Genomic DNA, 16069 nt, shown 5'->3' on the forward strand with positions numbered 1-16069 from the left:
TACATTTTGATTAGGTAGATGCTTGATCAATATGATTTGTTCCAGTTTTTCGACTGTTGACTTCGTTGCATCAGAATCATCGGGGGTTATTAAGGTTCGAGGTATCATATAATCATCATCCTCGAAAGTTTCCTGCTCCTCGATCGGGCCGAGGCCGGTGTGTGGTTGCTATTTGACTTCTTTGCTTTCCCTTTGACTTCTATCCCTTTGTTAATGAAAGTGTCGATACTGGTACTACTTCATCGATTGTAAACATTTCTTTGGTGGCGGGTTGTTCACCGTACACCGTTTTGATTCCTTCTGATGTTGGGAACTTCAGGACTTAACGAAGTATCGAGGTCACTGGCTTATATTATGGATCCAAGGCTTTCTGAGCAACGCGTTGTACCTCATGTCACCTTCGATCATATGGAACTTTGTTTCTTGGATGGTCCTGGCCACATTTATTGGAAAAACAATTTCCCCTTTGGTGGTTTCACTTTCCATGTTGAAGTCATTAAGTACTCAAGCTATGAGCATGATTTGATCTTGGAGGTCGAGTTGCTCTACGACCCTTGATCGAATGATGTTTGTCGAGCTACCTAGATCAATCAACACACATTTAACTTGAATTTTATTCATAAGTATAGATATTACCAGTGCATCGTTGTGAGGTTATTCGATCCCTTCTGCATCCTCGTCATTGAAAGACAAGGTTTCTTCTGGTAAGTAGTCCCGAGTTTGCTTTTCCCTTGTGATTATTACCTTGGTGCATTTAGATACCGGTCCTTGCGGAACATCGACTCCTCCAACGATCATGTGAATCACATGTTGTGGCTCTTCCTGCCCATTCTGTCTGTTTGAATATCTGTTTTTGAAATGGTTCTTGGCTCGATCACTTAAGAATTCTCGAAGGTGACTGTCGTTGAATAGACGGTCTACCTCCTTCCTTAGATGTCTGCAGTCTTCGGTTCTATGACCATAGGTACCATGGTATTTGCATATTTGATTAGGTTTGCGTTGAGCTGGATTGGTCTATAAGGGTTTGGGCCATCTAGTATCCTTGATCCATCCAATAGATGTTACAATACCCGATGCGTCGATGCTGAAGTTGTATTCTGATATTCGTGGTGCTTTTGCGGGCTCGACATGTTTATTGAAGCCATTTTTACTCGTGAGCCCTTGGGAGTTCTGTCCTCAATCACTCCTTCAATCATTTTGAACGTGATTAAATCCTGGGCCGCTATTTCTACGATCTGCGCCGTATGGTTGATACCGATCTCTATTCGATCAAGGTTCTCTGTCGATGTCCCTTTGAATCCTGCCGACGGGCCTATTTGGGTAAATGGAACCAGAAAGGGGTTCCCAATTGATCATCCTCGACCTTGATATTTGACTAGTACCGATTATGAACATCGGCCCTTGTCACAGCTGGATATTCAATTAAATTCTTCTTTAGTTATCGTGATTCTATCAAACTTCATTCGTTCAAACCTTGAGTAAAAGCTTGAACAGCCCAATCATCTTTGACCGGGGGTAGTTTCATGCATTCTATCTGGAACCGATATACGAACTCCCTATCACGACCCAAAGTCCCTCCGAAGGAGTCGTGATGGCACCTAGTCTCTAAACTAGGTAAGCCTAACATTAACTGAAATAACTTTGATATTTATTAACTTTAAGTTAAATAATTCTAAAAATTTACAATTCTCCAAAACTGGTGGTACAAGTCATAAGCTTTTCTAAGAGTAGTTATATAAAATAAATACGTCATTGTTCGGAAACAAAATGAATAAATGGAAATAAGTACAAATGAAGGTGACTTCGAGGCTTGCGATCGCAGCAACAGGTTTACTTTGAGTCTCCACCGCAACAACCCGCACATCTACTACCGATCAAATACCTGGATCTGTACACAAAAATGTACAGAAGTGTAGTATGAGCATACTACGGCGGTGCCCAGTAAATATCAAGACTAACCTCGGTGGAGTAGTGACGAAGAACAGTCAAGACACCTACTGGTCAAATAAATTGAACAGTATATGATAATAAATTATCAACATAAAGATAACAAAGTAATATCAACAGCAGGGAGAAGTTTGCCTCGATTTTCTTTTCTCCTGATTCAATTCGTTTAGTAAGCTCCTCAAGCATTTTCATAATGGCGGGGTCAGTTATGGGTGGGCATAAAATTCGAAAAACCGAATTCTGAACCGGACCGAATTAATTCGGTATTTCGATTTCTTTTTTGGTATTTCGGTCTAATTCGGTATTACATTTTCGGTATTTCGGTACGGTTCTAGGTACTAGGATCTTAAAATTTCGATATACCGAAATACCGAATTATCAAATTTTTAAAGACCTTTTAAAATAATTCCCAGCGCCCCAGCCTAAGCCCAAGACGTTATTAGTTGTTACACTCTTTCATTCAATTAGGGTATAAAGAGTAAAGACTCTAAAACTAAAACTCTAACGTCTAAACTCTGAAGAGAAAGATTAGGGCAGCAGTCAGCACCAGCATTAATGACTAGCGAGCGGCAGACGGGCGACGACAGTCACAACTCCTCACTCACTCCTCCATAATTTACTTGAAATGTATGTTTCTAGTTTCTTCCATAATTTACTTGAAAGCTTTCTCCTTTTTTTTATACGGGAGGTGTACAGAGATAGAGATGATATTAGGAAGATGGGATTTAGACTTTAGATTATCAGCGAAGAACTCTGCTGATGGTGACTGAATTTTAAAAATAATGGTATTGTATTGATTAGAGAGAGAGAGAGAGAGAGAACAAAGTTGTCTGAGTTTTTATGAAAATAAAAAGTGAATTACCTGTTATTTTCTGTTTGATTTCTCATGTTCCTTGTGATCGATTACAATAGTTGTCTACATTTGTTTGCTTTGTTATAATTCTGCTCTAGCTGTTAGTTTGAAATTGAAAACCCGAGTTAAAATTGTTCATAGTGCTTTAATACCACGTGATAAGTCAGATCTGTTCACCTATTTAATGTTAACTCGATTCTCTTCATAGTAGTGTTGTTTGATTCATCAGCACGTGCTGAATATTGGGTTTTGCTACGTGTTTTCTCTGATTTGCTGTTGTTTGGTGCCGTTCAGTCCATAATTTGGTGCTCGTATTCCCAAAAGTAATTTAACTTGATGTATTCGTTATGATTAGAGTAATTAGGGTATTGGTTATGAATTCTGTTGTTTGATGTATTAGTTATGATTAGAGTAATTTAGCTTGATTTTTCAATTTATTATGTATAAGATAATTTCAGATCAATTTAGCTTTAATCTTAATGTTAATCTATAGTGTATATGTTCTTTTTATTTGTTGGTAGAAGGAGATTATAAATGATGAATAGCTCAATAATTTCCATAGTTGTAAAATAACAAAAAGTCTCAACTTACTCCTTCATTTTACTTTATTTGTTGAAGAGTGGACTAAGTTCAACTCATTTTTCTTTTGGAGTAGCATGCTTAAAGTGTTCTTTCTATGGTTGAATCCATACAAATAAATTCTTTACCTTATTTGTATAGATGGCAGATGAAAGTAGAGTAAGTGATGTCGGTTCAAGTGAAAGTTTACTTATTACTCAAGATAGCAATACCAACACCATTGATACTCAAGATTCTAAGAAAAGAAAAGTCATGCAACCTAGATCCGACGTTTGGAATCATTTTGATAAATTTGAGGTAAATGGGTTTGGTAAAGCAAGGTGTAGATATTGTAAGCAAACTTATGCTGCTAATTCATCTAGGAATGGAACAACCGGATTGAAAAATCATTTGACTAGATGCAAAGAATACCCACCTAATATTGATAAAGATAATAGTCAAACAAAGATAACTTTTCAATCTTGCCAACCACTATTTCGTCTACTTTCTCGTAGAACAATAACAAGGGATTGTTATGATGTTTACGGTGAATTGAAGCAAAATCTAAGAAAGTCTTTTAGAGAAGCACAACCAAAAATTTGCCTCACAACAGACACATGGACTCATTACAAAGAATAAATTATATGTGTTTGACATCCCACTTCATTGATAGGGATTGGAAGTTGCATAAAAGAATACACAATTTTTGCCCTATCACTGGTCATAAGGGTGAAGAGATGGCTAAAGCTATTTCAAATTGTTTGCTTGAATGGAAATTAGACAAAGTATTTACTATTACTATGGACAATGCTTCTTTAAATGATGTCACAGTCAAGGAATTGTCTAAAAAGTTAGATATGTGGAAAACTAATATGATGGGTGGTAAACATCTTCATGTGAGATGCATAACTCATATATTAAATCTAATTGTGCAAGATGGTTTGAAAGAAATTGATGCTTCTGTCGCACGTGTTAGAAATATTGTGAGGTATGTGAGAGCTTCGCCTGTAAGGACCTTAAAGTTTAAACAGCGTTGTGCACATATAAAGGTAGAATGTACTAAAATATTGTGTTTGGATGTTCCTACTAGGTGGAATTCCACCTATTTGATATTGGATACGGCACAAAACTTTAAAAAGGCCTTTGATAAGTTTCATCTTTTTGATGTGGATTTTCTGCTTATCAATGTTCTTGTGAAGATGGTAGTAGTGCAGGTCCTCTTGAATATGATAATTGGGTGAATGTATGGAATGTGATAGAGTTTCTTGCTAGATTTCACGAGCTCACTAAAAAAATTTCAGGTTCACGTTATGTCACTTGTAATGCTCATTTTGAGGATGTATCTGAACTTTATTGTCATTTGAAAATGTGTTTAGTTAGTGAAGGATGAGCATTTGAGAAAAATGGTTGAGCGGATGCAAGAAAGGTTCAACAAGTATTGGGGTGAGCCTGAAAAGATGAATAAAATAATTTTTATTGCTTCTGTCTTGGATCCACGTAACAAATTTAAATATGTAGAGGGAACACATGAAGAACTTATTGGGGAGGAAAAGGGGAAGAAAATAAATGATGAGATGTATGATTATATAAATTCTTTGTTTGAAGAGTATCTAAAAAAGTATTCAATTGGATCTTGTCTTCAATCTCCATCTATGTCTACTTCATCTAATAATATATCTAGTGAGAGTGTTATAACTGCATCTTTAATAAGGACGCAGCTTCACTTAAAGAAACAAAAGGAAGATAATGGAAATGGGGGTGCTAAATCAGAGTTGGATAAATACATTAGTGAAGAACAAGAGCCTTTTAGTGAAGAATTTGATATCTTAAGTTGGTGGAAAACACATGCTCCTAGCTTTCCTATTCTTTTAGAGTTGGCTCGTGATGTGTTGGCCATTCCAATTTCTAGTGTGGCATCGGCATGCGTGTTTAGTATCGGTGACCGTATTCTTGATTCATTTAGGAGTTCATTGACTTCTAAATGTGTGCAAGCTCTTATTTGTGTTAAAGATTGATTTAGAGAAGAGAAGAATCCTATTAGTGTTGAAGAAGACTTGAAGTATCTTGAGGAACTCGAGCTTGATAAGCTTTAATATTTTGTTTATTTTAGTTCAAAATAATATATCATGCTTGTTTATTTGTATGACATATTTGGCCGAATTATCTTAGATATGAAAAATAATGGAAACACTACTAGCATTGTTTGATGTATAGTTGCAACTTGCAACTTGAGTGGTAAGTTTAATACTCTATTTGTTTGGTGATATACTTTTGTAGTTTTGTTTTATTATCATCAAAAAATAATATTCTAACTTATGATTTAATTAGGTTCAAGTTCAATCATGCCCCATGCTCCTAAAGTACGATCTTATATTTGGGAACACTTTGAGGTGAAAGAAGATAACAGAGAAGTTCACAAAGTAGAGTGCAAACATTGTGGTCAAGTCTATAATGTTCATCCAAAGAGGAATGGAACATTTGGTTTAAGGAAGCATATTAAGCGTTGTCTTGAGTGTCTTCCTGGAATCCGCATTTAAGAATTAGAGTATGCTGCTACTGTTAATTCTGTTGTTTTTGTTGCACTGCTGGTACTGTTAGAACACTAATTCTGCATTTCTACTACTGTTAAGGCACTGTGTTTAATTCGGTTGGCCATTTTCAAAGAAAGATTTGCAGCCTATTAATGTTGCTATAGTGCTACAGTGCCGCATTGTTCTGTTATGTGTTTTTATCAATTCTGCATTTTTGAATTTCATTGTCACTCACCAGTCAGCACAACAACATTTCGTTGTCTTTGTTTCCAGTCCCAGCAGGCCAGCACGCTATTTTTAGTGTTATTATTATGCCTGTATTTGTAAATAATGATTCTGAAAATTAGAACGTTAGCTTATAAACGTAAATATAAATAAAACAGAAATTAATTCAAGCCCACTGAATTCACAATGTTTCCTTAAGGAATTTAATCCCCTCCTAGTATCCAAGGTTATGGATTATTTCCTCCCAGGAAAGAACGAATTACACACTGTTGTAGTGGTACTTCAAATCCCAGTGTTTCAGCGAATACAAAGTTCGGCAACAAATCACACTTACAGATGCTTTGTTTGTAGTTTAAAACAATGCAGAACAAGGGAGGAAAACTCAAAAGTCGAATGGAAATTCTGAGAGGAAGGAATGTTATAGCCAACGTTGAGTTTTCGGTGAAGAGAAGATCAATAGCTCTCAATTCTGTTTTTGGTGTGTCTTCAACAAGCTGCTTGCACCATCTATTTATAGTGCAGTTAGCTGCTAAACACGGACCCGCTGCCACTCATTTAGCGGAGCACTTGGCCATGGTGGACGGAGCACAGGCTGCTAACTAATGGAACAATCACTTGCTATTATGGAGCAAGCATTTGGCAATGGTGGGAGACGCACAAATCCACGGATTGGAACATATCCGTTACAAACACGGATATTATTACGTTAATATTTACTATTAACAAATAAATTTGGTCCAAAATATTAATCAATCGATCGATCATTTGACCAAATCCAAATCCAAATCAAAATCCGAAGCCGAAGCCGAGCCGAGCGAGCGACGACGACTGCACGAGGCTTGCCTTCTTCCTAACTCTTTAAGAGCTACATGAAGTGCATTTGTATATAAACCCACCAAACTCCTTTTCCTCTACCAATGAGGGACAATGTCTCATTAAAAGGAGAGGAAAACTTAAAATTTTACTCAAATTTTTTATTTCCCTCCATTTCCCATTCACCCTCTTTTTAATACCTTTCTATATTAAAAAGAAACTCAACAATCCCCCACATGAATGGGGAATGGCTATATCACGGAAGTATGCATGAAAAACTTGTGTGATTTGCAAGCAAGGATTAATTGCATCTGGATAAGTAGGTTTCCCTTTGAACTTTCCGTAGTGAACTTATGTCGGATATACTCGGTCAATCGGTAGATTTGATATCTTTGAACCGTCGAACTTTAGTGTATACCTAGACAACCATAAGTCACACAATCAATCCCTTAACCGTCTTTGGTTCTCATTGTTGTGTTCGTTTCAGCCATGAACACTGCCTGGTTTCATAAGTGCGTAGAGAATTGGCCTTGCAAAATTCTCCTTGAAGCGGCTAACACTTCACACTTACATAGGTGATTCCTAAACGTGTCATCCCGTAGATACACTATTTGATATACCCTGTATCAAATTTAGAAATCATTAAAAAGCCTTAATGCTTTATCCTTGGTACTGAACATTGTCTCATCACGAGAATGGACTAAAATTTTTGTTGACAATGTTGAACCGTCATTAATGACTTTGTTTGATCTCCTTGAACCTAGATTTTGGGATCTCCAGTCTTCTAGGTAGAGTTACCGCCACAATGACTTGTTCTCGGCCATAGTCTCATTCCCTCGATGATTTCTCAACTACCTCTCTAGTTAGGCCTTTTGTAAGTGGATCCGACACATTATCACTTGACCTTACATAGTCAATCGTGATAATTCCTCTAGAGAGTAGTTGCCTAACGGTTTTATGTCTTCGTCGTATATGACGAGATTTACCGTTATACATAACACTCCTAGCCCTTCCAATTGCTGCTTGGCTATCACAATGTATGCATATTGGTGCCAACGGTTTAGGCCAAAATGGAATGTCTTCCAAGAAATTCTGGAGCCATTCAGCTTCTTCACCGGCTTTATCTAAGGCTATGAACTCAGCCTCCATTGTAGAGCGGGCAATACATGTTTGTTTGGATGACTTTCAAGATACCGCTTCTCCACCAATAGTGAATACATATCCACTTGTGGACTTCGAATCAGTTGAACCGGTGATCCAATTTTCATCACAATATCTTTCAATCACCGCAGGATATTTAATGTAGTGCAAATCAAAGTTTTGGGTATGTTCTAAATATCCCAAAACTCGTTTCATTGCCATCCAGTGAGATTGACCTGAATTGCTCGTGTATCAACTCAGTTTACTTATAGCACAAGCTATATCTGGTCGTGTACAATTCATGATATACATTAAGCATCCCAACATACGAGCATAATCCAATTGTGATATGCTTTGGCCTTTGTTCTTTGCTAATGCAATATTCACGTCAATTGGAGTCTTTGAAACTTTAAATCCTAAGTGCTTGAATTTTTCAAGTACTGTCTTAATATAATGAGATTGTGACAATTCCAGACTTTGAGGAGTCTTTTGGATCTTAATCCCTAAAATTAAATCTGCAACTCCCAAGTCCTTCATATCAAACTTGCTAGTTAGCATACGCTTAGTCGCATTTATGTTGGCAATGTCATTACTCATTATCAGCATATCATCCACATATAGGCAAACAATGACTATGTGATTTGGAATATTTTCACATTTATCACATTCATTTATCTTAAAACCATTTGACAACATTGTTTGGTCAAATTTCGCATGCCATTGTTTGGGTGCTTGTTTTAGTCCGTAGAGGGACTTAACAAGTCTACATACCTTCTTTTCTTTACTTGGAACTACAAACCCTTCAGGTTGTTCCATGTAAATTTCTTCCTCCAAATCTCCATTTAAGAAGGCTGTCTTTACGTCCATTTGATAAATTTCAAGACCATAAACTGCAGCTAAAGCTACTAGCATTCATATGGACGTAATTCTCGTCACTGGAGAATATGTATCAAAGTAGTCAAGACCTTCTTGTTGTCTATACTATTTGACAACAAGTCTTGCTTTAAATTTATCAATAGTGCCATCATCTTTTATTTTTCTTTTAAAAATCCATTTACACCCCAAAGGTTTATTTCCAGGAGGAAGATCAACCAATTCCCATGTATGGTTGTTCAATATGGATTCTATTTCACTATTGACTGCCTCTTTCTAGAACAATGATTCCGAAGAAGACATAGCTTCTTTAAATGTTCGAGGCTCATTTTCCAATAAGAAAGTCACAAAATCTGGTCCAAACGAAGTAGACGTTCTTTGACGTTTACTACATTTCCCGAGGCAGCTAAATTGTCGTTTTCGCCATGGAAGCCAAGGCCATTATCTGTATGTGTGGGTGCTACTTGAGAGTTTGACATGTTGATCCTGAAATCAAAGACACTTACAAGAACAAGCGTAAAGCAGTGTGTGTTATTAGAATTAATACGAGGCAATCATTATTATCATTAGCCCTACGGTGGCCGCCAAACTGTTTACCCTTAAAATTGGATAACAATTAAACTTATAATGTGGTTTTAAGAATACATGATTTCACCTAATACCAATTGATAAATGTGAATATTAGTGATAGAAATTAAAAACAAAGTAAAGCAAACCAGTATTGAAACGGAATTTAACCCTCGAGTTAGAATGCCCTCGAACTGATCGATACCAAAACAAGCAAAAATAAGGCAAACTGATGAACAAGAGAGTATAAGCTAAAAAGAGTATTATGTTGCTTTGATATGTGAGAATCCAAGTCCCTTACAAATGATTGGAACCCATCTTTATATAGTGGAAGAATTCTAATTATGGTATAACTCTAATTACAGAAGGAAATTCCATGACTAGCTAATTAACCGTTCTTGATTTGATCGTTCCGAGATTTCCGCCATGATCTTCGACTAGTCACAGATATCTTGCCTTTCTGTTATTATGCTATCTTTGATCTTACTCGATGTCTGTCTCATTTGGTCTCGATCACTACTGGTCTCGATCTCGACAAGTACCTTGAACCCCCAACTCGGTACCTGGTCCTCGTGCCTCGGTCTGATCTATTACAGGATCGGTCTTCGATCCTTCACCCTGGTCTCGGCAAATCAGTAAAAATCGGGTAGGCCTGATTTTAACCGTATCACCTAGTACTACCAGTAAGCCTATGAGGAATACACTACTATATGCCAACCTATAACCCTAATCCTCGACCTCCACATCTTTTTATCGTGGGTCATATCCTCGGTAAGCTGGAGCAATGACATATCCTGCCTAACCACCTCTCCCCAATACTTGTTAGGCCTGCCCCTTTCCTTCCTCAGACTCGCAAGAGACAATCTCTCACACCTCCTGATCGGAGCATATATGTCTTTCCTTTTCACATACCCAATACATACTATGTAACATGTCAAATATTTTTTGAAACTTGTGAAATATTTTTGTATTCACAACCAAATTCATCTAATATCCAGCTGAAACTCTTTCAGTCATTTTCATTACTCTTAATTTGATAACTACTTAATGTATTTGGTCTATTAAAAATATCTGGTGCTTTTTGTATTCCTAATTAAACTCATAAGATTTGTGCTTTGAGAATAATCTAGATAAAAATACTATTAATGATATTTGATAGACCTATTATTCTATAAACATGCTAAAATATAGTAGTATTCTCTCCGGTCCACAATAAGCGACCATTTTATCTTTTTATTTTGGTCGAAAATAAGTGTCTATTTACATAATCAAGAAGAAATTAATTTTATTTTTTCAAAATTTGCCCTTATTTACATATTTCAATGCGTCAAGGTAACAATTAATTAAGGTTAATTTAGTGAATACATCTTTTTTTTTCTTTAGGAGTTCGTATTTTTTAATGGGTATGCTAAAAGCAAAATGGTCGCTTATTATAGACCAGAGGGAGTAGTAATTTATTGACTAGCGCTCCCTGGATAATAAGGAAGACAAAGACTGCCATTATTTTCGTCAGTGAGTAATATAGCAAAATAACTTTGTAATTTTGGGTCATCTTATGAAGCTAACAAATTATTTGCCGATATGAATGACACATCTAATAAGTTCTTGAATACGATAGTGTCTTTGGACAATCATTGGTGTTGCAACAAGTTAGAGGAGGGGTTTGTGCCAATGAGAGTTTAATGACATCTGCTATAAAGATCAGAGCCTACGCGGCTAAGCACTTTTACTTTTGTATTTTGATAAATATTTTTTCGGTATGATTTCTTTAGTTTTTACTCGAAGTATATAGCTTTCTTACCCCTTTGAAGGTATGGATCACCATACGATATCAAGAATTTATACTTCTTTCTTAAATTTTTGTCACTCAACAATAATTTTTGAGAATATTGATATTGATATAATATTTCAAAAGTTTTATATTTATTGATATGATACACTAGCAACATGCGTACCTAAATCACATTAAACACCTTGCATATATAAATTGAGTGTGCAACTACTCATTTATCTCGTGACTAGTCTTAGGGTACGCGCTTTGCGCGTATACTCTACAGTTACGAATACATAACTTTTAAATATTGCATATCCATATTAAGCAATGTGCATGAGTTATTAAAAAAATTATAGAAAAAAAATACAAGATCCTAAAAATGATGAATTTAATCCTATTTAGCAAGCTTAAAAGAAAACAAATCATGTCCTACATAAATTCTCTGATGCTTTATTATGATTTCTCACTCAGTCCCCACTTATCGAAGTTATTTAATTATCTTCTTAATTTTTGAATTAATTAGTATATGCTTAATATAAATAAGTGAAATCATAAGATCGTATTGATATATCTCTTTATCTCCTCTTAAATTAGATTATTTGAACCTAAAGAACAATTTTCAAGTTTTCTTTCAAATGTTTTTTTGTAAATTTTAAAAATATTATGATGAAGTTGAAAAATAATTAAATTGAATTTTTTTAATCAGTTAATTAAGAGCTTAATTATATAGCTATTTTAATTTCAAAATTTTGCTGCATTTGTCCGTTTTCAAATTATGGTCGGGCTATTTTATAAGTATGGCCCTTTTTTTCCATTAATTATATGCACATCCTCTTGGGAAATATAACACGTACACATTTATATTTTTAGTATTATAATATTATAACATTGTATATGGTAAATGTAATTGAATTTGATATCCTAAATATCAGGTTTTTTGTGTATTGTTTCAAATAAAGAAAATTTAAATAAGCAAAATTTTATTGACTTCAAAATGCAAAATATTAAGAAATAATTAAATGTCTATTTTGTCTAGTGTGAATTTGTTGGATTTTGTTATTAATAACAAAAGAAGTATAAATGAAAAATGGTGGGAAACGAAATGGAGGGAAGTGAAATTTTGAATGAGTTCACTTTACTAATACACTTTGTCCCTCATTCGGCTCGGCTCGGCTTCGGCTTCAGATTAGGATTCGGATTTGGATTTGGTCAAAGATCAATTGTTTGATTAATCTTTTTGGACGAAATTCTTTTCAAATAATTAATTAATTATTTAAATTAAATAACAAAAATTCAATCCGGAATAATCAATGACCCGTGACCCGGTCCGATTTGGCCCATTTTTTTCCCGGATTATTTTAAATCCGCTTTAATTTTCCCGCAAAAAATTCCAACAGCTATGGTTGTTCTGAAACAGTGTCAAACCTGTTCCAACAGCTATGACTGTTCTGAAAGGTTGCAAATCTTTTCAGAAATAGTAACAAATTGGCTATAAATATACCTTCTAATCCCAAAATATTTACTTACGAAATTTTCTGATAATCTTCTTCTTCTTCTGCACAAAAATTCCGGTGTGTTTTACAGCCTTCGAGTGGTTCGCTGTTCATCGGCGTTTTTGGTACCAACACTCCGGTGAGCTAAATCGTTATATCTTGGGAGGATATATTCCAGAACCTCGGGTACTTGAGGGGAATAATTTCCTTAAGGACACACTGTGTATTCAGTGGGCTCGATTTGTTCCTATAATGTTTCAAAATTTATTTTGAAGTTCCAATACTGTTTTTCAGAATTTATTTCTACTAACTTTCTGTTTCTATTTTCAGAAAGATTACTGTTTTATTTAGTTACAACAATACAGATTAATACCAATCTTAAGGAAACTATATTTATTATATTCTGCATTTTGTCTGAATTTTACTATTCTGATTTGAAGATATAAACACTTCATCAGAATATTGAAATTCAAAGAACGATTTGAAGAACATAAAAAATTCATTGTTTTCTGTAAAATAGTATATAAAAACCTCAGTTGTTTTTATTACGTACTGTTTATTGATTACAGTATTATTTACTGTTCTAGTTTTGCCATTAATTGATCTCTTCTATTGTTGACAGTGAGAAATGGCAATTGATAACGGAAATCCTTCTGCGCCTGTTGGTGCAACGACGATAGCCTCGTCAAGCCGCACTGTTGTTCCTCCGGCCGAGAAACCGGGGAGATTTTCTGGAACCAACTTCAAAGGATGGCAGCAAAGGGTGTTCTTCTGGCTTACCACACTTGATATGCATAAATTCACTAGTGAAGAGCCTCCAGTGCCTGCTGCGGACATGCCGGACAATGAAAAGTTCATGGTTGTTGAGGCATGGAAGCAGGCAGATTTTCTTTGCAAAGGCTATATCTTAAGTTCTTTAGAGGATGACTTGTACAATGTGTACACTGCAATGAATACTTGTGAAAGAATTATGGGACGCACTTGAGAAGAAGTACAAGACAGAAGATGCATGCTTGAAAAAGTTTGTGGTTGCCAAGTTTCTAGACTATAAAATGATAGACAACAAAACTGTGAGAACCCAAGTTCAGGAGCTTCAACTTATTTTTTCGACCTTATTGCTGAAGGTATGGTCGTGAATGAATCATTTCAAGTGGTTGCTATGATTGAAAAATTGCCTCCTTCGTGGAGAGATTTCAAGAACTATCTTAAGCACAAGCGCAAAGAAATGAAGTTGGAAGATCTTGTGATACGTCTAAAGATCGAGGAAGACAACAAAACAACCGAGAAGAAGTCTCGTGGAAATTCAACGATCATGGGAGCTAATATCGTTGAGGAGACTGCTCCAAAAAGTAAGAAGAGGAAGAGGTCTTCTGGACAAACTAAGGAGCAGAACAAAAAGAAATTCAAGGGCAGCTGCTACAATTGTGGAAAAGTTGGTCACAAAAGCCCTGATTGTCGTCTCCCGAAAAAGGATAATAAGAAGGGACAAGCCAACATAGTGGAGAAGAATGATGACATTAATGATCTTTGTGCAATGCTTTCGGAATGCAACCTAGTTGGAAATCCGAAGGAGTGGTCGATTGACTCTGGAGCCACTCGACATGTTTGTGCTGTCACAGAAGCATTTGCGACTTACTCTACTGCTGGTCCCGAAGAAGAAATTTCCATGGGAAATAATGCAACAGCCAAGATTGAAGGTTATGGGAAGATATTCCTGAAGATGACTTCCGGCAAGGTGTTAACGCTCAACAACGTTCTTCATGTTCCTACTATTAGGAAGAATTTAGTTTCTATTTCTTTACTTGTTAAGAATGGATTCAAATGTGTATTTGTTTCTGATAAAGTTGTTGTAAGCAAGAACGAAATGTATGTTGGAAAAGGCTACCTCACGGAGGGCCTTTTCAAACTCAATGTAATGGTTATTGATAGTATGAATAAAATTTCAGCTTCTTCTTATTTATTGGAGTCAAATGATTTATGGCATATTCGTTTAGGACATGTCAATTATAAAACCTTGTGGAAGTTAATTAATTTAGAAATATTGCCTAAATTCGAGTGTAATAAATCGAAATGTCAAATATGTGTTGAATCTAAGTTTGTAAAACATCCTTATTAAGTCTGTTGAAAGGAATTCAAATCCTTTAGACTTAATTCATACTGACATTTGCGATATGAAGTCGACACCATCTAGAGGTGGAAAAAAATATTTTATTACTTTTATTGACGATTGCACTAGATGTTGTTATGTTTATTTGCTTAATAGTAAGGATGAAGCAATTGAAGCATTTAAGCAATACATGAATGAGGTAGAAAATCAATTGAATAAAAAGATCAAAATGATTAGAAGTGATAGAGGTGGAGAATATGAATCTCCGTTTGCAGAAATATGTTCGGAATATGGAATTGCGGAAAGGAAAAATCAGACATTAAAAGAAATGATGAATTCTTTATTAATATGTTCCGGATTACCGCAGAGTTTGTAGGGGGAAGCTATCCTTACAGCTAACCGGATACTCAATAGAGTACCCCACAGCAAAACGCAATCTATTCCATATGAAAAATGGAAAGGAAGAAAACCCAACTTGAAATATTTCAAAGTGTGGGGGTGTCTAGCAAAGGTACAGGTTCCTTTACCTAAAAGGGTTAAAATTGGACCAAAAACAGTAGATTGTGTTTTTATTGGATATGCTACAAACAGTTAAGCATGTCGATTTTTGGTTCATAAATCTGATAATCCCGAGATTCATGTTAATGCGGTAATGTAATCAGATAATGCTGAATTCTTTGAAAGCATCTATCCGTATAAAACTGAATGCGAGTCTTTAAGTGAAAGACCTAAACGACCTCGGGAAGAACCAAAGGAAAATACTCCAAGTATAGAAGATGCAAGGCGTAGCAAACGTCAAAGAACATCTACTTCCTTTGGACCAGATTTTGTGACATTCTTGCTTGAAAATGAGCCACAAACTTTTAAAGCAGCTATGTCGTCTTCTTATTCATTATTTTGGAAAGAGGCAGTCAATAGTGAGATTCAATCAATTTTGGATAACCATACATGGGAATTGGTTGATCTTCCTCCAGGAAATAAGCCTTTAGGTTCGAAATGGATCTTTAAACGAAAAATTAAAGCTGATGGCACTATTGTCAAATATAAGGCAAGACTTATTATCAAAGGTTATAGACAAAAGGAAGGCCTTGATTACTTTGACACTTACTCGCCAGTAACAAGGATAACATCTATTAGCGTGTAGTGGCACTAGTGGCCGTGTATGGTCTTGAAATCCATCAAATGGAT

The 16069-nt window shown here is 35.6% G+C and overlaps 2 protein-coding genes across 2 annotated transcripts; both read left to right on the plus strand.

Annotated features, from left to right (window-relative positions):
- Positions 1-3520: 3520 nt before the first annotated feature.
- Positions 3521-3997, plus strand: LOC138883688 (uncharacterized). Its single transcript, XM_070164390.1, has one exon. It carries the CDS (start codon positions 3521-3523, stop codon positions 3995-3997), a length of 477 nt encoding a protein of 158 aa, XP_070020491.1.
- A 9405-nt stretch (positions 3998-13402) lies between these two features.
- LOC138883689 (uncharacterized) lies at positions 13403-16025 on the plus strand. Its single transcript, XM_070164391.1, has 3 exons — positions 13403-13733; positions 13899-14702; positions 15544-16025. Exons 1-3 carry the CDS (start codon positions 13403-13405, stop codon positions 16023-16025), a joined length of 1617 nt encoding a protein of 538 aa, XP_070020492.1.
- The last annotated feature ends 44 nt before the right edge of the window (positions 16026-16069 follow it).

The sequence above is a fragment of the Nicotiana sylvestris genome, chromosome 12 (genome assembly GCF_000393655.2).
Source record: "Nicotiana sylvestris chromosome 12, ASM39365v2, whole genome shotgun sequence".
NCBI lineage: Eukaryota > Viridiplantae > Streptophyta > Magnoliopsida > Solanales > Solanaceae > Nicotiana > Nicotiana sylvestris.